The sequence below is a fragment of the Tursiops truncatus genome, chromosome 18 (genome assembly GCF_011762595.2).
Source record: "Tursiops truncatus isolate mTurTru1 chromosome 18, mTurTru1.mat.Y, whole genome shotgun sequence".
In the NCBI taxonomy this organism is placed as follows: domain Eukaryota; kingdom Metazoa; phylum Chordata; class Mammalia; order Artiodactyla; family Delphinidae; genus Tursiops; species Tursiops truncatus.
In genome coordinates this window covers 8,634,480-8,659,148 of record NC_047051.1, presented here as the reverse complement: position 1 = coordinate 8,659,148, position 24,669 = coordinate 8,634,480, and the positions used below count along the sequence as shown (strand labels likewise).

Sequence of the window (24,669 nt, the reverse complement as noted above, 5' to 3'; positions counted from 1 at the left end):
GAAAGGTTATTTTTATACTTCTACTTTTCCAAAAAGAAGACCGCCCGTCCCAAATCCCATCAACACAGTCATGCTTGGTGCCAATGTCATTCTTTCTTACTCTAGAGGTGTCATGTGAATGTATGGGATGACTCATTCTGCCTCTTCCTTTTTCAAGTTCCACGCTTCTTGGGTAGATCAACACCAACACACAGTCAGAGCACAGAAAAGATAAACTCTAACAGGCTTTTATTACCTTTTCTTCTGAGTCCCCTGGTTGACAGGTAATTACTCCATCTCTTGATCCTCCTGCAAATGTTGCCTTACAGTTTGCAAGCCACTGTTGTCAGAAAGAGATACAGACATAGGTAAATTCAGTGATGTCCTAAGAATGTTCTTACAATCAATTCTGTCAGGAAAAATAGATTAAGCTTCTAATCACAGTAAAATAAAATTTTTATATAACGACTTTTGGAAAACTTTTTGGTTAAAGATTAATAATTTGAAATTAAAATATCTGCTTAGATGGGTTCAGTGATGGTCATTTAAAAATTTCAACATTTATCATTTCAGTGTTGTGATGTATCACCCGGAAGAATGGTTTCACCAGACCATTCCAAATTTATGTATAGATTAAATTCACATATGGTTAGAAACCTTTCATACGACTGAGGTTAGGAGACAGGTCCAACACTTCCTCGCAGGCTGGGTCATCCTGGACAATGCATCCTGACTCATGGAACACCTTCTCCTCTGTTATTTTGAGGTGGCTTCTGGGAGGCAGGTCTATTTCACTGTAAGAAAGGCTATTATAGTAATAGCCCAGCTATTTAAAGATTGTGCCAGTCTTAAGTATCTGGAATAGTAACTAGTATAGATGTGAAAGGAACCTTTGGGCAGAAAACAATAAGCACTGAAGAACGGAAACTCACACTTGACATCAAAAGACTGGCTCGTTCACCAACCAGAATGAAAGGATTACTTTTATTAACTGATGACTGAGAAGCTGGAAATCAATGACAGCGAAAGAGCCACAGAAATAGAAGACAAAGGGAATTGTTGCAGTAGAATGTCAGAACTCTCTTTGACAGGTCATGAGATAAGAACAACAAGAAACAAAAACCCAGTAACTTTAGAATGAATATCTTCTATGTATGATGCACTTGTGCTGGGCAGTTTACATATATTATTTCTATTTTAAAGGCAATATCGTGTTGTGGTTACGAGCATGGACCTTTGAATCCCACAGACCTGGGTTTCAATACCGCTATGCTACCTCCTAGCTAATGAGAATAATAATAGCAACTCCCAGGGTAGTTGTAAGCATTACATGATTTAAGTTAAGAGATGTAACTTATCAGGTTGTTGGATACATAGAAAGGACTCAGGAAATGACAACTGCTATGACTGTTATAATCGTTATGTTCTTACAACAGTTCTGCAAATTACTATTATCACTGTCTTATAGATGATGAATCTGAGATGAGAGGAGGTAACTTACCCAAGGTCACTAACCCTTAAGTAACTGAGCTGCAATTTGAACTCAAGTCCATCTGACTTAAAAATCCATGCTCTTTTTACAGTGACTGGTATATGATAGGAAGTGCTCCATGGAAATTACACATGGAAGTTGTTGGAAATCAGGGGGTTTGCATGGATGGTTTCTGAATCACTTCTGGCTCTAACATTTTACAAATTACATCTTTGAAGGAAGAAAAAAGTAAAGAGCAGGAGCCGAGGCCAAGAGAAACCACGGAGGCGGAGAAGCAGCTACCGAGAGTGGTTAAAAGGAGAAGAGAGGGGCTTCCCTGGCGGCGCAGTGGTTGAGAGTCCGCCTGCCGATGCAGGGGACACGGGTTCGTGCCCCGGTCCGGGAAGATCCCACATGCTGCGGAGCGGCTGGGCCCGTGAGCCATGGCCACTGAGCCTGCACTTCCGGAGCCTGTGCTCCACAACGGGAGAGGCCACAGCAGTGAGAGGCCCGCGTACCGCAAAAAAAAAAAAAAGGAGAAGAGAGATGAGATCCGTCTCAACCAGTTTTGGGTGAGGCGAACACTGGAAGGAAGTAATTAACAATTTTAAATTTCTGAGAAAAGAAAAGTTATAATGTTGATAAACTGACATATTAAGCAGATACCCACTTTCCCCAGTTTCTTGGTAGGGAAATTATAGGGCTAAAATCGAAAGCTGAAAAATTTCTCTTTTGTAGGTATAATTTTTATATAATCCATAGTACTGACAGTTCTGCCACCATTAAGCTGGAACTATAGTCCTTCACAGAAGAATAGATGAAATCTGTCTTCTCCCAAAAGAGCCTCTCTTGGGTAAATCACATCGCCTCCCAAGAGCTCACAGTGGTTGGGTTCATTTGGTTTTAACTAAATGTATATGCACAGAAACAGAAAAGCTTACTGAGAGGGTGGCCTCTTTTCTGTTGTTGTAGGTGTCCAAATATTCTTGCAGTTCCAAAACACTGAACTTGAGCTTGTCCAAAAGTCCACAAGAAAGGAGCTAAAGACAGCAAAATAATTTGTATTAAAACAACTTCCAGAGAGACATCTAGACAAAGGCATGGCTATGCAGAGAGAAAAGAGAAGTATATTTAGATGTAAAGTGTGGGGCGGGGGGGTTGGTAGCATCCATTTTAATAAGCTGTGCAGTTTGTAATTTAGCTCCACTATCAGCGGCAATTGCATTGGATACTGCTAATCAAAATCTCCTGTGAAAATATCCATCTTCCCCATATCAGTATAGACGGACAAATCTTAACAAGTATTCCACAGAAGCCCACATTAAGATACAGCACCATTTTATGCATGGATTCTAGTGTCTTCATCCAGTAATACTCCAAGCAATGTGAAGACAGACCGCCAAATAGGTTTTCAAACTGATTTTGTATTTAATCTGTACTTTAAATCATTAGTATTACATTTATAAAGTCACGATTCAGCAGTCAGCCAGGGACTGTTTTAATCATCCTTTAAACCAGCGGTCCCCAACCTTTTAGGCACCAGGGACCGGTTTCGTGGAAGACGATTTTTCCGCAGACGGGGTGGGGTGGGTGGGCGAGGGGTGGTCCAGGCAGTAATGTGAGCCGTGGGGAGCGGCAGATGGAGCTTCGCTCACCCGCCCGCCCACCCGCCGCCTACCTCGACTCTATGGCCTGGTTCCTAACAGGCTGTGGACTGGCACCGGTCCACGGCCTGGGGGTTGGGGACTCCTGCTTTTAAACTCATCATTTGCAGTTCGGCTGGACGAATCCATCCAGAGGGCATTTAGTCTCTTGGAAGTAGGGAAAGTGGTAGCATCGTTGCCTCTGGGGACCCATCCGCCTAGCCAACCTGGCATCGTGGGGACTGGCTAGGTCTGCTCTGGGGGGCTAGCTCACCATATTCTCAGCCTTCAAAGTCAAGAGTCATCGGAGAGAAGCGACAAGGCCGCGAAGGGAGCACAGAGGGGGTCCTCCTCCTGATTCCCTGCAGTGACTGCCCTGGCTTGGGCTGGCCATGCAGAGTCATTCCTGTGCCGGCTCAGGCCTCTGGGACTCATAGAACAACAGAGAGCTGCTCGCAAACACTAAGAGTGTCTTTCAAACAAACCACAACACACGTGTGCTTCCCTGAAGTTCCATACCATCAGCTGGGCAGGCCATTTGCCGCGGGAGCAGGCCTGAGATACTCACGGTCTCGGCGTCCACGAAAAGCGTGGGGCACTCGGAGCAGGAGGTGAGCATCTGGGAAGAGCTGACGAACTTGGATCCGATGCCCCGGAGGTTGTCTCCAAGGTAACTGGCCGCATCACAGGTTAGGAAGCAGAACCTTTTCTGAATATTCTGAAAGGCAACATAATTACTATTTGTAAACGGCCACGTTTTAACTTTTGTACTAGAAAAAACTATTTTCTAATCTTCATAAAGCTATCAAATGAGCACAGGTCCTCCATGTAGTGGCGGGGGGGTGACAGGGGCAGAGTGAATGTCTTAAGTCAAGTGAGTAATCACCCAGTGTGAACAAAGTTTCTTCCTAAAATGTCATTTCCCAATGCGTGGGAGCTCATAGAATCTTTTAAATAAATGCTGCTTTTGCTTTTTGCTGACTGTCAGCGCCGGTCGGCAGCCTGAGTCTGCCTAGCGTGTTTGTCAGATGAGTGAGAATTTCTGAGATTATTTCAATGTGGGTGAGAAGAAAAAGGTCATGAGATATAATCTGTTTCCCAAGATCACAGCTCCCTGAGATAGAGCACTAAAATGGGCCATAAAGCCTCTGACGAATGGAAGAGTAAATTCATGGGACCTGTCTCCCTGTGAGAGCGCCTCTGATTAGGAGTCTGTAACTGTCCGATAGCTTTGCACACATCAACTCATCAATCCTCACAACCAAGTGAAGGAACTGAGGTTAAGAGAGGTTAAAGGACTCAAGGTCATGCAACTAGTAAGTGAAAGAGTAAGGATGAGCTTGACTTCTAAGTTCATATCCCTTCCATTAACCTATAATGCTTCCTAAATGTTACTATTCCCCCTACACTGCCTGAAGAAAAACCATAATTGGGAAGAATCTGACTCACTGGGCCTGTGTCAGTGCCAAAATGAGAACATTTTTAGCCCCAACTTCCAACACACAACATCTTTAACAAAGGAACAAAATATTTAACCAAAAAATAATTCTGGTTGTAGGCACTGGCTTTCCCCCAAGAGATGTCGTACCTTTTGAGTTGGAGAATCTAAGCCACGAGAAATCCTCTCTGCCCTGTTATGGGGAAATTAGCAGGTCCCCAAAACAGCAGCAGGCTCTTGGTTCCTTACAAGTTATACTAGAAAAATGCCTACCATGTTGCATATTGTTTATTTTTTATTTAATACCTCTGAGAATCTTGTTATAACACATAACATACGTATGCCTGTATGGTGTTTTTAGTTTTATGTGCAATTAAAAAAAAACTTGACAGAATGTTGCTGCTGAAAGGAACAGGAAATGCCACGTGTCACCAGCTAGTGGAGTGGCAGAGCTGGGAGTAGGATCCAGGTCCTGCAAATAGTTTGGTTTCTTTCCATCTTACTTAAGGATATGGTGAGATCTGGGCTCATTTTTGTATTAAAAAAATTTTTTTGGCCGTTCTGAGCAGCTTGCAGGATCTTAATTCCCTGACCAGGGATCGAACCTGTGCCCCCTGCAGTGGCAGCGTGGAGTCCTAACCACTGGACCACCAGGGAAGTCCCTGGGTTTGTTTTTTATTGTACTGAGAAGCTAGATCTTTCAGGGAACTTCAGAGCCACATATGACTTCCATATAAAAATATCATATAATTTGGTGACACTGTGTGATCAAATGACAATATTCTAACACAGGAGCAGCAGGAAGGAAATACACTGACTGAGACACTTGGAAAGCCACCCATGCTGGACCTTTAGAAACCATTTCCTTGTTTTTAAAACCAAATTATTTTTGCAATTACCTGCTCTCTACCCCGTCCAAAATCCAACCAAATACAGGGAAACGTGGTGTCCAGACTCACAGGAAAAATGTTAGAAAACAGTAAACAGCCATGGTGAGGACATGACGAAAGATTAACAGACTGCATGTCTGAAATGTGTTTCATTTCCAGCATATTGGATTAATACCGATTTTGCTACCTGTGTTGCTCTCAATCACAGAGCATTTGATGGTAGCTGAGAAAGTTCTTAAAGCTAAATGTAATATTAAAAACTGAAATAGGAGGTACACATTCGTATTATTATTATTGTGGATAAGCTCCTTAGAAATTGGTCCAATACGCTGATGAAAAAAATCCAAACCCCAATGTACCTCCCAGGGCCCAGCCCCACGTCCCAGCTCACATGACAGTCTATTGCCATACTGGCATTAAGTCAGAAACTGTACGTTTAAGATTTACATTAAAAAGGTTTTTTTTCCCCATTCATTCTTTCTGCATTTACTGAGCAGCTACTGTGTGTGAGCCACTGTGTGCCAGCTGCTGGGGAATCAAAGCAAGACACCATTACCTGCCCTTTCCCAGGAGACAGACACCTAAACAAGTGTGACAAGTATAACAGAAACAACTACAATTGGCTCGGGATCCCAAGTGTGTGTGTGGGGGGGGACAGGCAGAAAGAGGTAAAGGAAGGCGTCATTCACTGAAGTGACAGCCGATCAGGGATTTGCATGTCATTGGGAGCACAGCTGTGGGAAAAGAGGGGATGACAGTTCTCAGCAGAGGGAAAAGTACTGCTCAGGACTATAAAATTGAGCAGGAAGGGTCTAGCAACTGTAATAAGAAAAAATTACTACAACAGGCAAACTTAAATATACATTATTAACCATTATTTACAAATTGACTTTAGAACAATATAATAAATTACTTTGCTCCTGAATCTTTAACAATTAAATGTACCTCAAATGGTAGCTTGTGGATAGTAGTTGTTGTTCTAAAATTTCCGTCTGGCTTCATGTTAGGGTGTTTCTGGATTCTCATCTTTCAGCAGCCCATTGTTTTCTGTCTTAAGGCTAACAGTCCCTCCAGCCCCCAGTGCATCTCAGACACCACCTTAGTTTTTGTCCATTCAGTTTTCTAACAGGTCTCACGAAAAGTAAATTGAAAACCTTGAGAGACAGCAGCATGAATGACACTCAGAATACTGAGAAACTAGCTCTGAGTACTACTGGTATATACTTCTCCTAAATGGAAGGGCCTCCAGGCTCAAAAACCAAGTTGACTTTTATGTTAACTAAATTATGGCTTCCTGAATTTGAAATCATTTAAAGCAGATGATCCCAGTTTTTTCATTTTCCACTTTTTATGTAATTCCTCATTTCCCTGCCTTTCCCATGGCTCTTCCTGAAGGAGATCAGAGGGCTCCATCCCTCAGTCCAACTACGTTACCTTGCCTCTCTCGTGATATACTCAGCAGAACTCAACCTCTAGAATAAAGTTTCACTGGCTGGCACGTTGAAGGACTTCATGGTGGGGAAAGATAAAAGCCAAGGAAAAACACAGTGAATTAAAAAGACAGAGGAGAGGTCTAAGCGGAAAGAAGAGATGGAGGCTGGGCTTGGCAGAAGGTGCCACCCTGTGGTCCTGAAGACCTGGCTGCCTGCCTGGGACTGATGATGCCAGTGAAAACCAGAGTGGGGGAGCGAGGGGCACAGCACGGCGGCCTGAATCCCTGAGCGCAGCGTGTCCACAGTGCCAGCCTGAGAAGGCTGAGTAGATGAAGGTTGAGGAGAAGAAAGGATGAAGTCAGAGGAGACTGAAGGATGTCAGGAGGACAAAGTAGTATAAACCCTGCACTTAACCCCTTCAGTTGGAGGCCGGCTGGCTCCCCGGAGACCGAAGCCCCTGCGCGTCTGTGGCCCCCTCCGCGGGCGCCGTACCTTGAACAAGGAGGAGAACACGTGGAACGTGTACACAGCGCAGGAGCCGTCCGAGTCGCACAGCAGCTGGTTGACATGACTGCGCCACGCCTCCTCCGCGTCGTCACAGGCCGCGGGCTGAAACGCAGCGAGGATGGCCGAGAAGAAGGGCGAGGGGGGCGGCGAGACTCCCCTCTCCCCTTCTCCAAAGCTGGAACGAAGGCAAACGGCAGCGTCAGGAAGTGGCGTCCTCCTCTCCTTTGCCAGCCTGTGTTAGTTCTCACCCCGAGGCACCCATTCTGCCCACTCCTCCCGCTCGGGTCGCTTTGGGAGCCTGGCTCCCATTCAGAGGTCTCTCCAAGATTCTTTTCTGACTCTAGAAAAGAGAATTTTCACCTGTAGAATTCTGGTATTCCTCCCACTCGGAATTCCTTTACAGATTCGGTGCCTCTTTTAGCCTTCAGTAACTGCCCCCCACTTTCCTGGACAGCCTTTCCCCGCACACAGGATACATTCATTCCTGTGCTGTGGCCCATTGCAGTCCTCTTCATTTTTCAATACAATAAGTGATAAGTAAATTTCTGAATCTTTTCACTTTTCGTTTGTGGAGGGACAGTATTAGTGGGTGCAGATACATAAATGCCCAGAAGAAAAGGGCAGAGAGAGGAAAGGAAATGAAAAAAGAGAAATGCAGGGGGAGACAGAGAGGAACGAAGAAAGGAGAGAAGAATGAACGAACTGTGAAAAGTCAAAGTTCTTCTCTAGGTATCACCGTAAGCTGTTTCTCTGATGGACGGATATGGGTCACCATAACAGAAGGCCTCTGTCCAGCCACATCAGAAGCTTTTACTTCATTCTTATTTTCACCGTTCAGAGGAGTGATTTTAGGATTCTTTCTTCTCCTAAAGTAAATCTGTAGCATTATTATTTGTGATTTATTCTAGATGCCACATTAGTGGGGTTTTTAAAAATCTATCCTCTCTATATTTTTTCCTATTTGTATTCTGACTAGATCTCACTTGTCTCAGGAATGTCAGCCACGAGGCTGAAAGCCACCCACTTAAAAAAAGAGTAGGTATTTGGCTCAGAAGGGGCCTCTTGTTCTGGTCTTTTAACTCAAAATGAAAAGAACTCCCTATTTCCAAGCCTTGCCAAGCTTGCCTATTTTCAAAGCTTACAAGGCCTGGACCATGTCCCCAGGCTCCCCTCTGGCTTTTTACGTTACTCCAGGGCTTTATGGGTTCTGCATAGGCCCTGCTCTGGAGTTGGAGGATTCCCACCCGCCAAGAGCCCTCCAAGTTATATGTCCGCTTGGACTCCTTTGTTAGGAAGTCCCAGCAGCACAAGCCTGACATTTAGCTGGAGTGAGAGTGAAGCCAGCACGATGTGCCCTGTACACTCTTCACCTGGCAAGAGTAAACTGGTCCAGCGCTCGACTGCCTTTTTCTTCTGCCTCGGTCATATCCAGGCTGAAGCTATCGCTGCATTCGAACGTTGCTGGGAGCTCGTTGATGGAGCTGGAAAGATCATCCTCGTGCACGGTGGTGTCCTCCGCCTCCTGGGCAGCGCTGACCTGGGAACATAAAAAGAGAAAAGGATCCCCCCAATATGTAAGACTATCCATAGGAAAATCTGCAATCCTGAGAGTAATAGAAATTGGGGGCATTTGTCTTCTAGCTATGGTAGAGTCAATTTCTATAACTGAGCTCAAGAATTCTCTGAAGTACTGTTCTTTATCTTCTTTTCAGTCTTTTCCGGGAGAGTTCGCAAAGAGGCTCTCAGTAGATTACCATATTTGACCCACGCTTATGAAGTATAAAATGCTAAACTTGGAAGAGACCGTAGAGACCCCCTGGTCCAATCTCCATATTTTATAGACGAGGAAACAGCTGCTCCACGTGGGAAAAGGACGTGCCTAATATCAGGTATATAATCAGAGCCAGAGCTGGGACTAGAGACACCATCTCTGATTCAGAACTCTTTTCATTGTACAACCCCAGTCTTCTAAAGCAAGTTATCTGGAGTTAACTCTCCAATATATTATATAATATGTCCAATATTACCTATGGAAACTAGAATTTAGAATTGTCAGTGCCTGGCATAATAAAGGCTCCAGAAGTGTCTGCGGTGCTCACAAGTGATCCAGAGTTATTCACCAAGCCTGCCACGTTGACAGGCCTTTCCATGCTGAAAATCCTCCGAGATCCATATACACATATGCTTTACTCTTGGGAATATCCCTTGAAGATAATAGATATGAGAGGCTGCTCTCACGTTGCTATAAAATGTAGAATGATCTGCGAGATGAAAGGGCTCTAGGGCAGGCAGAGCTGGGATCACCGAGGGGCAGGAAAAAGACGTAGCAAGTCAAATGGAAAAAGAGGCTGGGCTTGAACCTGGGCCAGGGGGAATCATCTGGAGAACTGATTGTTCTTTGGGAGAGGAAGGAAGGCAACTGGATCACAGAGCAGAAGAGGAGAGGAAGAAATCACACATACGTGGTTCAGTGAGTCATTTTCTTAAAACAAAAACAAAATCAAGGCGAAATAGATGTATATATGAATTAGAGAGTTATCGTGGGCTGACATCTGGCTGCCCATTTAGTATTTCGGGTCTAGGATTAAATAGGGAAATTAGAAATGTTTACAGATATGTTAGAGAAATAGGTTATCTCATGTCTTTGAAGGAATTGCTCATAAATACTGTGTTTCAGAGGCGTATCCATATCTGCTGCTGCTTGCTTTTTATTTATTTTATTTTTATTTTTTTATCTTTAAAACATTTACTATTGCCATTAAAAAATATTTAGTTTCTGTCCAGTTAGAATTTCATTAATGGTCCACTTCATATAATTTTTGTTGTTGTTGTTAAAAACTCATTTATCCTTTACCCCAAATTATGAATGTAAACAGTAACTGTCTAGGTTGATAGCCATGCAGTTAACCAGCTTAATTTTGGCCAGAAGATTCACTGCTTTCTTGTGTCTGATGAGTGGGCAGAGCACTATATTTTATTTTATTATTTATTTATTTTTAAATTAATTTTTATTGGCGTATAGTTGATTTACATCTTCCTGCTTTTTAAAACTAGAGTGGTTCCAACGAGACTGCTGACTGGCCTGGGTTATTAGTGTATATAGACTTAATCTATTAGGGGTGGGCTGAGTTCTTATAAAAATATTTTCTATTTTCTCTTTCTGACATCACAGATACATCGAACATTGCAGAAGCCCAGCTGATGTGAAAAACAGATATAGCTTTTCAGAAATTAGACTCAGCCTTTCCTTGACAGAATCCTTGATAGATTTCTGTGTGAGTCCATGAAAATATTACTCCTTAGGCAATGCTTTGTATAAGGAATTATATAACTTAGCATTCAAAATAGAAAAGTTGAGAAAATGACTATTGCAAGACTGAGAAATAATAAATGCTAATAACTTCACATTTATTTTGTGATGTCCTTTCCATGAAGTTTAATCTCAGACAGTTTTCTTTCTGGCCCCTTTTTTGGCTAAAAAAGGACTCTGCTAATTCTAAGAATCCTAAGCATAGTCCTTTTGCAATGGGGAAGTCTTAGAAATAATTAGTTTTTAAGCTTCAATATTTTTAGGTGATTGCAGTTTCATTGGTTGCCCTTGGTTTAAAGTAGATTAGATTTTGCTAGATCACAGACATACTTTTTAGCACACTGTAAAAGAATACAGAATAGCCAGTATTATATTTTTCTAGTAGAAGCATCAGAAAGAATATACTTTTGTAAATTTTTTTCTATTTCATTTTCTCCTTAAACTTATACCACCATAACCAAACTAAAGATAAAGAAAACTTTATCCTAACAGCAATAGGTTATTTTGGTATTTCTAATGTAAGAAAATAAAATTCTGTACTAATGGGCATTTATGTGGGCACATATGTGAACACAGTGTGGGAGTTGATAGTTTTATGGACAAGGTCATTTATGGAAATATTGATAAAATAAACCTTAAATGAAATACACATTTTTAGATTTTTTTTTTTTAAAGCTGACCTTTTAAATCAGGAAATTGTATCCATTTACTTACTTTTCTCCTCAGAGAGCCTGGCTAGGACAGTTTTGTGCATAATACTGTGATTGATATTGAAAATTCTGATAGTCAGCCAAAGGCGAGAACAGAATCAATGTACAGATTGTAAAATTGGTTCCCACATAGGAAAAAATTTCCCCCCGATACAGGCATACACCCACACCTCACTTAGCAGATTGTTTTATAAAAGTCATGACAAAGAACAGCAGTTTCCCAGTCTCAGCAATCTCCGACATATACCAATTTGTTTTGCCATTAATCAAATGGCAAAACACGACCAGTGTTTGTGCTCTATGGAAAATGCAAAATGTTTCATTTTAAAAGGACCTCAAATCAAATCTCCTTCAACCAACAGCAAGATGGCCACTCAGATCTGTGAGAATAAAGCAACTTCAAAACCTAGGTTTAGGGGCACAAACTCAACTACTTCAAAAAAGAAAGAAAGAAAATAAAGATAGTCCCTCCACTTATAACCTGCTAAGAATGCTCAGAAAATTGGAAGTACATTTTTTTTTTAAAGAAAACGACAATCAACGATTGCTAAAATCTCTTCACCTTTGAACCCTCAGAAATCTGAAGATTATTCATATCAGGCAGAGAAGCGTCAAAGCTAGCCATTCTGGTGTTAAAGGCATGAGGGTCAGCGGGGGTCATATCGCAGGTGGTCGTGAGTTCCATGGGATGAGTCTCTTCAGAAGGGGAGAGATTCATGATCTGTTGAGAAAGCATAGGAAATAAAACAGAGTGTGGCGTTCCCATTCTTTAAAAGCTCTAATTATTCTTTACATAAGAGTACAAACCAATGTACAAGCTAGTTTTTGGTGGACAGGTAATAACTGTTTTACATACTTCACTGTCATTAGAACTTAAGCACACTGGCTGGCAAGGCCCAGCACTGAGCAATACAAACACTTCTATTTCCAGATAACCCCATCAAAATGTCTGTGTCATATTTCCTCAAACTTCAGATGTCTGAGGAATTAAAAAAAAAAAAGATTTCAGCATAATAAAAGTTTTTTGGGGAAAATCTAGGCCTGAACGGATTTGATGGCATTCAGGGCTTATAAAAACCCCAGTGTTTGTTTCCATTTGCAACCTACAGAGAAGAGACCGGTTAGAATCAGACACCACCTTATGTTTCAGAGTTGCGTTTAGCAGCTGTAGCAAGTTTCTTTAGCTGCAACTGGAAACTGCACTACTGCTTGAATCACAAAAAGAAGTCTCCCAACGTCTTGGGAAGAGTAGGTGGAGAGTTCCTACTTACTAGGTCAGCGTGCTCCAGGATCTGGCTGGTGGTGAGATCCTCCTCTTCGGAGGACTCATCGGAATCCTCGTGGTTCATTTTATTTAGGCTGGGAGAACTTCCTGAAAGCTGGCGCTCCTCCAGAAGCTGCATATCACACTTGTCCAGACTATCCAGAGAACGCCTGCGGACTCCCCAGTTGAAATTGTCCATACTCTCGCCCTGAAATCACACCATCAGCTGCTTTTTTAAGGCCCGAATCCTCCTGCACTCACGCCTTTACACAGTCGATTAGCCACAGCTTAGTAATAAAATTTTTCATTATGAACTCTCAAGCCCTCATGGCCTTGGGCACCAAACATTTTGCTCACATGATGTGAAAAGTAGTAAGAAGCACACTGTTTTCACCAAAATGAGGATTAAATCATAGGTAGACATGATATACACTCTACTCTGGCACAGTGGGTAACGTTTTGTGTTTTAACAAGTTGATTTTGGGATACTCTATAAATGATCCGTGCTAACAAAAATCTGTCAGAACGAGACTGTTAATATTAAAACAACTTCAAAAGAGATGTTCCCTCCCCAAACCCCGCCCCTGTTTAGTACTCTTTTTAGAAGGAGAAAAAGTAGGAGCTCCGCCTGTGGCACGTTCCACACCCCCTGGGTATTAAGTAGAAGAGCATTAGGTAAACATTCCAGGCTGTTTCTGCCGCAGCAGTTTTCACAGATAAAATGCAGCGTTAAGGGGTATCAGAGAGCAGCTGGGCACAGTCGGACAATCATGCACTACGCAGAGGCCAGAGCAGCAAGGCTTCAGTTTTGTTTTAGGCTCATCTTTAAATAATTGTCCCAATATAGAAAACAGTTCCTTCCCTAGACCTGAATGGACTGACTCGGTACCAAGGATTATTGCTGGATTGTACATTTGCACTGAGAACTGGGCTAAGTGGCAATGTAGAGTGTTAAAGATTTTAGATACAGCTCAGATTTTCTCTACAAACCATCAGATATTAAATACGCTTATGTGATGCACATAAATTTTTTTTTCTGAAAACCAATCTGGGTTTTATTTTTCTCTCTGTTAAGATAGGAATAAAGCTAGAGAAATATTACTAGCTCATTGGTGAGCAAATTTTAACCTAAACAAACAGGTAATCTGAATAAAATCTAGCACAGAATCTTATTTATATTAGTCATTTGAAACACTGATGGTTCACTGACATAAATAACTTTTTTTTTAATGTGATGTTTTATTTTATTTTATTTTTTTGTATTCTGGCCATACCGCATGGCATGTGGGATGGTTCCCCGACCAGGGATTGAACCTGGGTCTCTGCAGTGAAAGCACTGAATCCTAACCACTATGCCGCCAGGGAACTCCCATAAATAACTTTCTGATGAGAGCTCAGTAAATAGCATAATAATATAATTTCAGTGAGAGATGCAAATTACTATTAAAATTAATGAGCATTAAATTTATTAATTTTCCTCTGATTTTAAGGGTCTATTTTTTTCTGGCTCCTAATGAAATGAATCTTACCATTCTCACAGATCTCTCATATAATAGATGCTTAGCTTTTCCAAAGTCTGTTTTGGCTATTCACGGTGGAAGGCAACAGGTAAGAATCCTGAACACATTCTGGATATGATATGGAAATTAGCATTATTCACCCCATTTATGATATTTATGATTGTTCTTAGGACTGTTTGATTATAAGACTCAGAATATGCTTTCCATAGTTTATAGCTATATTTGTACCTTTTATCTGTAAGTGCTGTGATAAATTACCACCAAATGATTTTTTTTCCTGGTAGAAAAGGCTGACTGTTGTGCTGGTGTTTTAAAATAGCTGTTTCAGTGAAAAAATGAAAAAAATGTGGAAGAGGCAAGAGTTCTAGGAAGAAAAAGAAAACTCAATGTGTGAAGAAATAAAGAGGGTAAAGAAAAATGAGATTACAATACGGAGAAAAAAGAATGTAAAAGTTACTGGGAAAAACGTACAACTGTAAAACCTAATTCCCAAAACAGATTCTCTTCTACCAAATCAATGGACGGGTTAGATGAACTGTCTCAGGCAGCAGTTCTGGATGTCTCCCACACTGAACCTGGGCTGCACTGAGCTTGCAGAGAAATACAGACACCTAGGGCCAGAGAATGCTACACTGGGTATAGACTGCCATTGCTGTTAATTTGATTGCAGCTCAGGTGAAGATCTGAATCAATCAGGCATGGGAACTGGGAGTCAGGGAAGTTGTTCTTGCAGGAACAATATCTGGGTGTCTTGCAAGAGGATGCAATACCTCCATTAGAGGCAAAGATGTTGAAACTGTTTCCTCGGTGGTAGCTGAGGGGTTGAGATGGAACAGTAGCCTAGTCTACGTTGAAGTCGGTGGTGATTAAAAGTCAACTGGGCCTTCTCATAGCACAGGAATACCCCTATTGGGAGAGCCACCTTCCAACTTCCCCACACCCAAATGTCAGATTTGCATTTTATGTTACCTACAGGGTCAAAAGCCAAAAGAGTGTTTCACTGATTAAGTGAGATTTTCTATGTGTGAGATAATTTAGAAGATGGCTAACTATTCCTGATGGACAATTTGCATATGTCAGTTATCAAACTTAAATAACCACTCAGGATTTACACTGAGATGAGAAAGTATTCACGACTGACTGTTCCAGAAATGTTGGAAATCGTATTCTTTGATCCTGGAGTTCCAAAAAATAAGAATTATTGTTGAAGGAACTTGGATGGTCAAAATATGTTCTCTCAAATGTACCTACTTAGAGTAAGTCTATATGACATAGATACAGGGTGATTATAGGTCAGTTTGCCCAGGATAATGCCAGCTTATGCCTGTTGTCTGAGTGTAATTATTACCGGGCCCCTTTTTCTTGAAAAGGGTCCTCATTTGGATGAAATTTAATATAGTCACCATCCAAAGATAGCTCCTAATTCCTGGAAAATAAAAGGAATTGATTGGCAGTATATGTGGTATATTGTTAGATGCAGCTTCTTGATTTCACTTTTAATAAAAGAATTTAACAGCAAAACCAATCCAGCTGTGCAACTGCCTAATGAGAAATTATAGGATTTCCATGGATCATATTTAAAAACTCACTCTCTCAAGAGATATAATCATGCAACTTCCAGAACTAAACATATAAAGATTTTAAAACTATCTAATATTTATACTTCAGAAAATATTTCCCTTCTACAGCAACCAAGAAAAATACTTCTATCACACACATCTCAGTGTAAATGTGCAAATAGGCATACATACTCTCGAAGGGGGGAAAAAGCAGTTATGCAGTTATAAATCTGCAATGATGCAAAACATCTACTAGTGCATCTGAATTGAAAATAGCATCGTCTTACCTGAAGTTCCTGTGTAGCAGATTGAATGGACAGAAAAACAAATAAGAGGTCTATTTAAAATGATTATATTAGATACTCAAGTGCATTTGTCTTAGTTTTAACACAACAGCAACTAACAGTGCTAACAGTATATATGTCAGTAGATGCAACTTAAAGAAAAAGACAAAGATACACTAACCCCATAAAGAAAAATTAGTATGAAACACCGGAAATTCCAAACCTCTTAGCGGTGGATGATGTAATTGGTAACAAATCATAAATAAAATTTCTGAAATAGCTTTCCACTTCAGTGACAACTTTGGTCTCCTCAACACTTTTTTTCTGGAATGCCTGAATTTTTATTTGTGAGAAAATCGTGAAGCGTCATGGAAAGACTAATGAGGGTCATCAGCTGGGGAAAAAAGGTGGCATCACCTGATCCTGCACACAAAACCAGAAGTGTTTGTGATCATGATCTGTTTCACTGCTGAGGTGCAATTAATAGCAAAGACACAGCACCCTTTAAAGATTCTGAGAAGTTCAAAGGCAAACCCTTAAAGATATTAGTCAATAAATTCTGAGACTATTTAATGAAAAGGAATAGACATGACAAAAACCTTGTCTTTTTTTTTTTTTAGTAAATGTGTGTTGATCTAGAAGCCAAATATGCTTACCTTTCGCAGATGAGGAAATACTGAAATTATTCACCAAAGACAGTACAAAGGAACAGATATTTAGAATGCCTACTACCTGAAATTATGCTAAAAGCTTTACATAGGTCATCTTACTTGATCCTTACGTCAACTCTATAGGCAGGTATTATCACTCCCATTCGATAGATGGGGATGCCAAGAGAAACTGCATCCAGGCTTGAGCTGGGTCAGTGGCAGAGCTGAAAGTCAGAGTTGGACCTGCCTGACTCCAAAGCCCTTGCATTTTCACTCTACCACTCTGTAAGCTCGCAAGGATCCCTTATTATAACCTTATTGAGAAGTAGCAAAATATTCTCAAATGGTTAATTTTATTTGGATAAAATATATACTTTCACATTCTTTAACTTCTTATAAAATCTTAATCATACAAGATAAAATAATCACTATGATTTTTCAGTTCTTGTTGGCCAGGACAATAGCGAGAACACTAGAAGGAAGGCCTAGTAATCATTATTTATTGTCCTTGAAAAATACTAGTATAATATTTATTTTCAAGTGATGGGCATCTATGGTTTTCCTTACTTTATTTTGATAGAAATTAAATTTGTTAGTTGTTCTGAAATTGTTTCTGATTTCTCTGACACCATTCCTCCTAGGTCCCTTCACGTAACACATTTTTCTTTGGCTGACAGTGAAAAATGATGCCTCTCTTGTTTCATCAATTTTTCTCTCCATAGTTTAACCCCTGAAGAGGGTGCCCAAGCTTGAATTCTAGCCTAAGAGCAAAGATTAGGTCAGCTGCTCAGACCAGGAAGCTAAACTTTTGACATTCCATATACCTCTGGATCATTTCGAAAGTATTCAAAACAGCTGTATTTTGCATTAGACTTTTTAAACAATCCTCACAGCATTTAGCAATTGATTTCTTTATCACTAATTATGGTTAACAGTCAGAAAACTCTGCAATGCTTTTTACTGGCTTGAGAACAATTCAAGATGAAAGCGTACGCATTTTAAAGATGCCTTGCAGTTGGTGCCTTTATACTCTTAAAGGACTGGATCTGCTAAACTTGCTTCCAGGGAAAGAATTGGTAAAGAAAACGTTCTTCATTTTGAGAACATGATTCTTCCTTGCTGGCACAGACAGCCAGGGCAGTCAGTGGCCAGTAAGGACAAAAATAGAGCTCAAGAGAGCTTGTCCAGCTCCGTGGCCTTGCCTTGACATAAGTGGATTGGTCAGCAATAATATCCTTTTAGGGAAGGTAAGCAGTTACTTGAAGCATCATTTCCCACAAGTTTATCGTTAAATTAGGAGGTGCCTACCTGCCATAGGATATGACAAACTTTGAATTTGAGCCTCCATTTTAACTGTACGGCTAGCAGAAAGCCCTTTCTTTGTCTGGGAAATAGAGTGTGCTTGGTTAAATGTGAGCTGAAGTATGTGGATCCCACCACATGCCAGGCTGGGTACCAGGCTTTATTACAGATGCCAACCCCACTTCAGGGAACATAGTGTCCATCCCAGGAGGAAAAAGCCTGCCTCTCAGCTGGAACATGCCCCTGAGCTACTGAAATGATGCTCCTCCTTGCAACCCCAGGTTTTCAAAAACATGACTCATAACGGAAAGGGTCTTATTACCATGATTATCATTCAGATAAACAGATCTGCATCTGCCTGTTGATACTTGAATTCAGCTACTCCAGGTGTCAAGAACCAACTGAAAGCAGAGCCAAGAGCTCTTGTATGTTAAATCTAGTTTCAAGTTCTGAGGATTTCATCAAACAGCACAAAGATGCCGGGGCCCCTGGGCTCTGATCGCAGGTTGCAGCAGGCAAGCTTTGACGTCAACCCATGAGAGCAATTGCACATTGAAAATAATAAAATGCTTAGCCTGTTTTACCCAGGTACCAGAGAACAGGCTCAGACCTTGAATGCTTCTGTGATTTTTTTTTTTAAAGTTCACCTTTGGACTACACACACACAGAGTCTCTGTATGGTCATTCAAAGTCAGATCTTTGCCATTTAGAAAGAACTTGGTGGCTTTGGCTGTGGGCTTAGACAGGAAGCTTGTGGTGACTTTTGCCAAAGTTAAGCTGCTGTACTTTGAATAAATTGATTAAAAATAAAGTTTACAGCTTTCTAATGAAAGAACTCATTATTTAGCAGATAGAAAGAAACTGTTCTGTTAGTCAAGGAAAAGGCTGAGCGGATGGTTTTCACCGAGCCTGGCCGTACCTCTCCATCCTCCAGCTCCACGTCTAGGAAATCGAAGTCTCTAAAGACCCGGAACTGCTGCTCACTGTTGGTGTCGTCCATGTTCTCCTGGTCCCGGGTGCCGTCCTCGGAGGACACTAGGCTCGTCTGATGCTCCAGCAGATCCAAGTCCCCACACGACGAGAAAATCACCTACGAACCAAGAGTCCTCTGCTGAGAAACCGCTCTCCCTTCTTTGTTTGTGCTACAAAAAGTGTAACTGGCTCCTCAGAGCACTGTATTTCCAGTACACACCTAATTCCTTAAGTGGGTATTTTTAGAATGCTCTTTTATTATTTATGTTGGACAGGCGCCTTCAGATTAAACTCATTGCGAAGATGCAAGTTCACACACTAGGAAACTGTTCAAGAGTCAAATCGCTGCTTCTTAATGAAAAGTGTATCCTACATGCGTGTGTGCGTGTGTGTGCGTGTGTGTGTGTGACAACTGAGTGTATGTTCACAGTCTACAGCAGCCAAGAAATTTTCCAATGTTTCTGCACTTACCGAGGTTAGAAACTGTACAGATTCACACACACATACACATCACATACATATTATCATGAAAGATTTTAAGGACTACTGATGCCAAGATATGTTATTGTAGAACGAACTGTGAGAGCAAAGTATTTAACCCTCTTAGAGATAAACCAGGAACCGGCAGGGAAAAAGAAACATAAGTCAGGAAATACAGTACTTGTTCATTTGAATTACAGAGGAGAAGCTGAGCAGCCGTGCTCGTAATTCATACTTAAAAGTCCTGTCCTGTTGATTCAAACAAAACTTTTTTTTCTATTAAAATTTTAGTATGTTAATATTTTTAAATTAACTTCTATGTTTAGGTCCATTTCACTTGGGCCATTTTAATATAACTCTGTAGAAATAACAGACTTCAAATAAATCTAAATGTTTTGCTCTCCAGCCTCTCCTGAACATAGACTGATTTTAAATAAAATGAACAGTATTCTTTATTTAACCGTTATAACGTCTTGGTCTTCCTTGAAAGTAAGCAAGTCATTTATAAGAATTTAAATATCACAAATATCTCTCAAAAGGAAAAAAAAGGGGCGGAAATGGATTTTATTTTTTTAAATTATTTTTTAAAAATTTCTCTCTTTCTTTTTGGCTGTGTTAGGTCTTTGTTGCCGAGCGTGGGCTTTTTCTCTAGTTGCGGCGAGCGGGGGGCTACTCTTCGTTGCGGTGCACGGGCTTCTCATTGCGGTGGCTTCTCTTGTTGCGGAGCTCGGGCTCTAGGCATGCGGGCTTCAGTAGTTGTGGCGCACGGGCTTAGTTGCTCTGCGGCATGTGGGATCTTCCCGGACCAGGGCTTGAACCCGTGTCCTCTGCATTGGCGGGTGGATTCTCAACCACTGCGCCACCAGGGAAGCCCGGGAATGGATTTTAAACATTCTTTTTTTTCTCCAGTGTTTAAGAGCAGTCATAGGATTTGCACTAGGTTTTCATAAAATGGTACAAGATACACAGTCTGTACAGGGATTGCAAATGGGTCTATGAGATAAATAGCACTGAGGACCAGCCAACTAGTCAGTGAGAGATGAGAGACCAGAATTCTGATTCCCTCAGCCAAGGCCTCCCTTTCCTTGTTAGTGCCACTTTTCTTATTTGTAACATAGTAAACATTTCTAGCTAGAAAAGCCTGGCACAGAAACAGGCGGTTTGGATCTGAAGGAGACAGTGTAACCGCAGGGGTGGTAAGAAATGGACCTCTCTGGCTATGCCACTGCAGAGGTAAAGGGCTCCCATTCCTCTCCCTTTCAGGCTGGGGGGCTCCATCTACCCCACACTATCTCCTTGTCCCTCTGCCCTCAATGATGTCACAGGAGCAGCAGCAAACCCACTGATCAATAACTCAGAAGGTGACTTCAGCGGAGGCCACCCTTCTGGCTGGGGCACATTCCCAGACGATTACAAGTAGCAACTTGCACTTGAGCTCGAACCTATGAGTCTCATATTTCACCTGCTCATGAATTACATTAGTATATACATTTTGGAATTTTAAAAGTAGTTCCCCAGAGACACTGTTTGCTACTTCTTACTTGGGAAGTTACTTAGTTTGCTATTTTCTTTTCTGGTTACTAATAAAGATGCTGTGAGATAGATGAAATAAAAATACCTGGTAAAACCAAACCCTGAGATTTTTATTGTTTTTGCTACAATATTCTCACACACACAATTTGAATTTTCTAAATTTTATAAAAGCTTCAGAAGCTAACTTCTAAGACTTCAATTATTCATTTATTTCAAAGCCCAATGGCATTTTTGTGCAACTGTAACGTCAGTAGAAGTTTTTTGTTTGTTGGTTTGTGTTTGTTTTTTTTTTTTTGGCCGCGCTTCACACGGGATCTTACTTCCCTGACCGGGGCTCGAACTCATGCCCCCTGAAGTGGAAGCATGGAGTCTTAACCACTGGACCGCCAGGGAAGTTCCTCAGTGGAAGTTTATAGGACAAAAAACATGATAATATATCACTATTTTTGCCTTTATTGGACATGAGTGAAATAGTGACATCACGGTAACAGATGTGTGTACAGAGAGTAAAATTACACCGAAAAGGAACGTGTATCATATATGGTGGTGCAGAAGACAGTCACATATACATATTTTAAGAAAGTCTGGGCATATTTATTAAAAATATCCAAGTTATTAAAAAAATTAGAATAACTGAGTTTTTATTTACCAACTGGGGCAAATAGCCAATAACATCTTTCATTGTTTCTGAACTGAGATTAAAAATCATACTATGGAGAGAAATAATCTAAGGGTTTGATCTAGATGATGGATATCATACTTGTAATTCATAGTTGAAACCTCCAAACTACATGAGCAAAGGCAAAAACTGACCAAAGGTAAAAAGGTTATGACACCAAAATAAATGTGATATAGGACAGAACTTACTGATGGATTTTTGCTTAATCCGACTTCTTGGCCACACAGAGAAAGGACGTGTACCAACTTCTCTTTCGTCCTCTTCTGGAAGAGAAACACACAGGCAGGTTTTACTCATGGGGTCCTGTGATCAAATCTACTCCAGTAGTGTAGCCATCAGCCACAAAGGGCTAACCCACCGGAAATGTGGCCAGTGAGAACGGAGATATAAAATACATGAAGAGTAGGTATGAAAAGAGAATGTAAAATATCTCACCAATAATTGTAAAATACTGATTATATGTTAAAAAATAATATTTTAGATATATTAGATTAACTAAAATGTGTTATTAAAATTAACTTTACCTGTTTTTTTTCCAAAAGGTGACTATTAGAAAATTGAAAATGAGGCTCACATTCTGTTTCTACTGGACAGTGCTGATCTAAGTTTTCCCGAGGGAGGGGATGTGAAAGTCAACCCCTTGGTTCTCCAGCAGATATTCATTACTCCCCTTGATAATCTTTCTTGTGTGCTACAACTTTCAATCATTAGCAAGCCTTTCCTTACACCTAAATTAAATCTATTATATGACAACACAATTCTCTTTTCCTCAAATGGGAGGATAAATTTACTTTCTGCAGAATTAAATTCGATTATTTGCAAGGCATATTAAATCTTTCTCAATTTATTCTTCCTATAATTAAATGGATAGAATTCCTTTTGCTGTTCTTCGTAAACCTTACTTTTCAGTTCCTTAGGCCCAGGGATTCTTCTACAAACCTTCACATTTCCCAATGACATAGACAAACTAGGTCTCAGAGTGACTGGTGAGTTGAGAATGAAAAGGATGGGTAACCAGAGCCTAAAAAACGTGAATGTGCTTCAGAATTGCTCTTAAAGCAATCGTCCTCCTCTCCTGAACATGATTTTTTTCCCTTTTAATCTGATTTAATATGCAGACTGCAAGGAGGCCAATATCACTCATAGATTTTCCTTCTTAATGGAACTCAGTTCCCTGCATCCTTCTTTTCAAATTATAGACGGGACACTCACTCAATATGGTGTCATTTCAAGGTCAAAGACAGGAGGACCTTGATGTTGAAGAATGGCAAGAGATTCACTAACCTATTTCCCTAAGTTTTAGTGGGCACTTTACAATTCTGGGAAGGAATGAATGTAGAGGAGCATGGAATTGGGCTGGACATTTGTCTTCTCTTTTCCAAATTCCCAAGAAAGTAGGGCGGGCTCTCTATTCAAGCAGGCAGTGAGTAGGCGCCGTGCTCTAAGCTCCACTTCCCTAAACTCTGAGAGTGAGGATGAGTCCTGCTGGGCGTGCAAACAAAGAGTTTCTCTCTGCGCAGCACCCAGCAGCACCCACTTCGCCTTCCTCCGGTAATGCAGTCCCTCTTTTTATCTTGGGACGGCTCTTCTCCCGCCAAATGGGACTCTGCCTCTCTTGCACAGAGCCCTTTCTCCGGAATTGCTACGACGCTGGGGAGGGGAGGTCTCTGTCCTGAAATCGTCAGAGCCAAAGACCATGTAAATCTGGAGCTGCAAGAGGTTGCTGGGCCTCACGTTGGAACAGTCTGCCTGAGAATGAGGTCAGCAGGGAGGAGAGCAGGTCTGAGACTTTGGGAAGAGAAGGTGGGGGCAGTGAGAAGGACAGAGAGGGTCTAAGGATGGTGTGTGCTACAATCCAGTTCTGCTTGAAGTTATGATACAGGAGTTAACACATTCCCTTTCCACTTAAGGTAGTTTTCCACTGGGCTTCTGGCATATGTCTCCAAAAGAGCCCCAAATAATGCATGGGTTTCACTCCAGTGACATCAACGCTGTGATGCAGTCACCCAGAAAGTGAATACAGATGACAGAACCACAGAGAAATCTGGCCGCCCACCATGCTCTGCAGGGTCAGGTGTGCATGGAGCCCACTGACTGGAGGGCAGGCTTGTAGGACTGCAGCCAGAATGGTCAGTGGGGTGTGGCCCTGTTATGCAGGATTGGTTAGGAGAACTAAGGATGTATTACTTGGAGAAAAGAGGACTGATTCGGGTGAGTGGCAGAGGGGGGAGAGTTTCTTTAAGTGTTTGAAGGGCTGCCATGTGAAAGACAGATCCAATTGCATTTTCTAAGCCTTAAGAGAACAAGGACCAATGAGAAGAAGCAAGAGAGTGTCAGACTTCAACTCAATGTAATGAACTGTTCAAAGATAAAATGGGTTCCCTCGGGATACAGAATACTGCGAGATCATCATCACTGAAGTGTCGATGCCCAGACGGGAAATATTGGGATGCTGGATGCAGGAATCCCATATCACAGTTGGGTTCAATAGGTCCCCAAGCTCCCTTCCAATCCTGGGAGTCGAGGACCCTTTACCTGAGAGTACTGGGGCCTCTTCCAGCTTACAGGAACAAGGACATTGGAGTTGGAGCCTGATGAGGTGGAAGACGCACTCCGGGTGACAGCCATGGTCCTGGGCTTCCCATCACGCCCAGCAGAGTTCTGCAGTTCATCATATCGCCTCCCGATGATGGGCGTCTTGAGAAAAAAGAATAGAGAAGCACACGTTCTTCTATCTCATTCATACTTCTGGGGTATGTGGATCGCTCTATCCCAGCAGCAACCAAGAACTGCTTATCTGATTAAAACTCAGATTAGAGAAGTTCAGTGTTACAAGGAGGCTCATTTTCCGTATGTTCAAATACATAGTCCAGATCATTTTGTATCTTCAACACTGTCCCACCCTCTTTAGCAGCTGAAAACAAATCCAATTGCTTGTTCTTTTTTTTTAATTTTTAAAATATATTTCTTTTATTTATGTTTTCATTTTTTTTTTGCGGTACGCAGGCCTCTCACTGTTGTGGCCTCTCCCGTCGCGGACCACAG

General features: G+C 41.4%; 1 protein-coding gene and 1 long non-coding RNA gene across 5 annotated transcripts in view; one reads left to right on the top strand and one right to left on the bottom strand.

Moving 5' to 3' along the window:
• FRY (FRY microtubule binding protein) overlaps window positions 1-24,669 on the bottom strand; it is a 424,933-nt gene that overhangs the window by 19,995 nt on the left and 380,269 nt on the right. For all 4 annotated transcript variants that reach the window (XM_073795022.1, XM_033843712.2, XM_019936771.3 and 1 more), the window contains 10 exons: window positions 24,160-24,321; window positions 21,813-21,887; window positions 18,880-19,050; window positions 12,653-12,853; window positions 11,944-12,102; window positions 8,732-8,898; window positions 7,347-7,536; window positions 3,662-3,811; window positions 2,392-2,490; window positions 236-319 (listed from right to left, as the gene is read on the bottom strand). In XM_073795022.1, the coding sequence (XP_073651123.1) occupies window positions 236-319; window positions 2,392-2,490; window positions 3,662-3,811; window positions 7,347-7,536; window positions 8,732-8,898; window positions 11,944-12,102; window positions 12,653-12,853; window positions 18,880-19,050; window positions 21,813-21,887; window positions 24,160-24,321 (1,458 nt within the window). The remainder of the gene's footprint in view (window positions 1-235; window positions 320-2,391; window positions 2,491-3,661; window positions 3,812-7,346; window positions 7,537-8,731; window positions 8,899-11,943; window positions 12,103-12,652; window positions 12,854-18,879; window positions 19,051-21,812; window positions 21,888-24,159; window positions 24,322-24,669) is intronic.
• LOC141277019 (uncharacterized) lies at window positions 7,528-11,416 on the top strand. The gene is made up of 3 exons (XR_012327573.1): window positions 7,528-8,232; window positions 9,074-9,250; window positions 10,534-11,416. It is a non-coding gene; the product is annotated as an uncharacterized lncRNA (long non-coding RNA).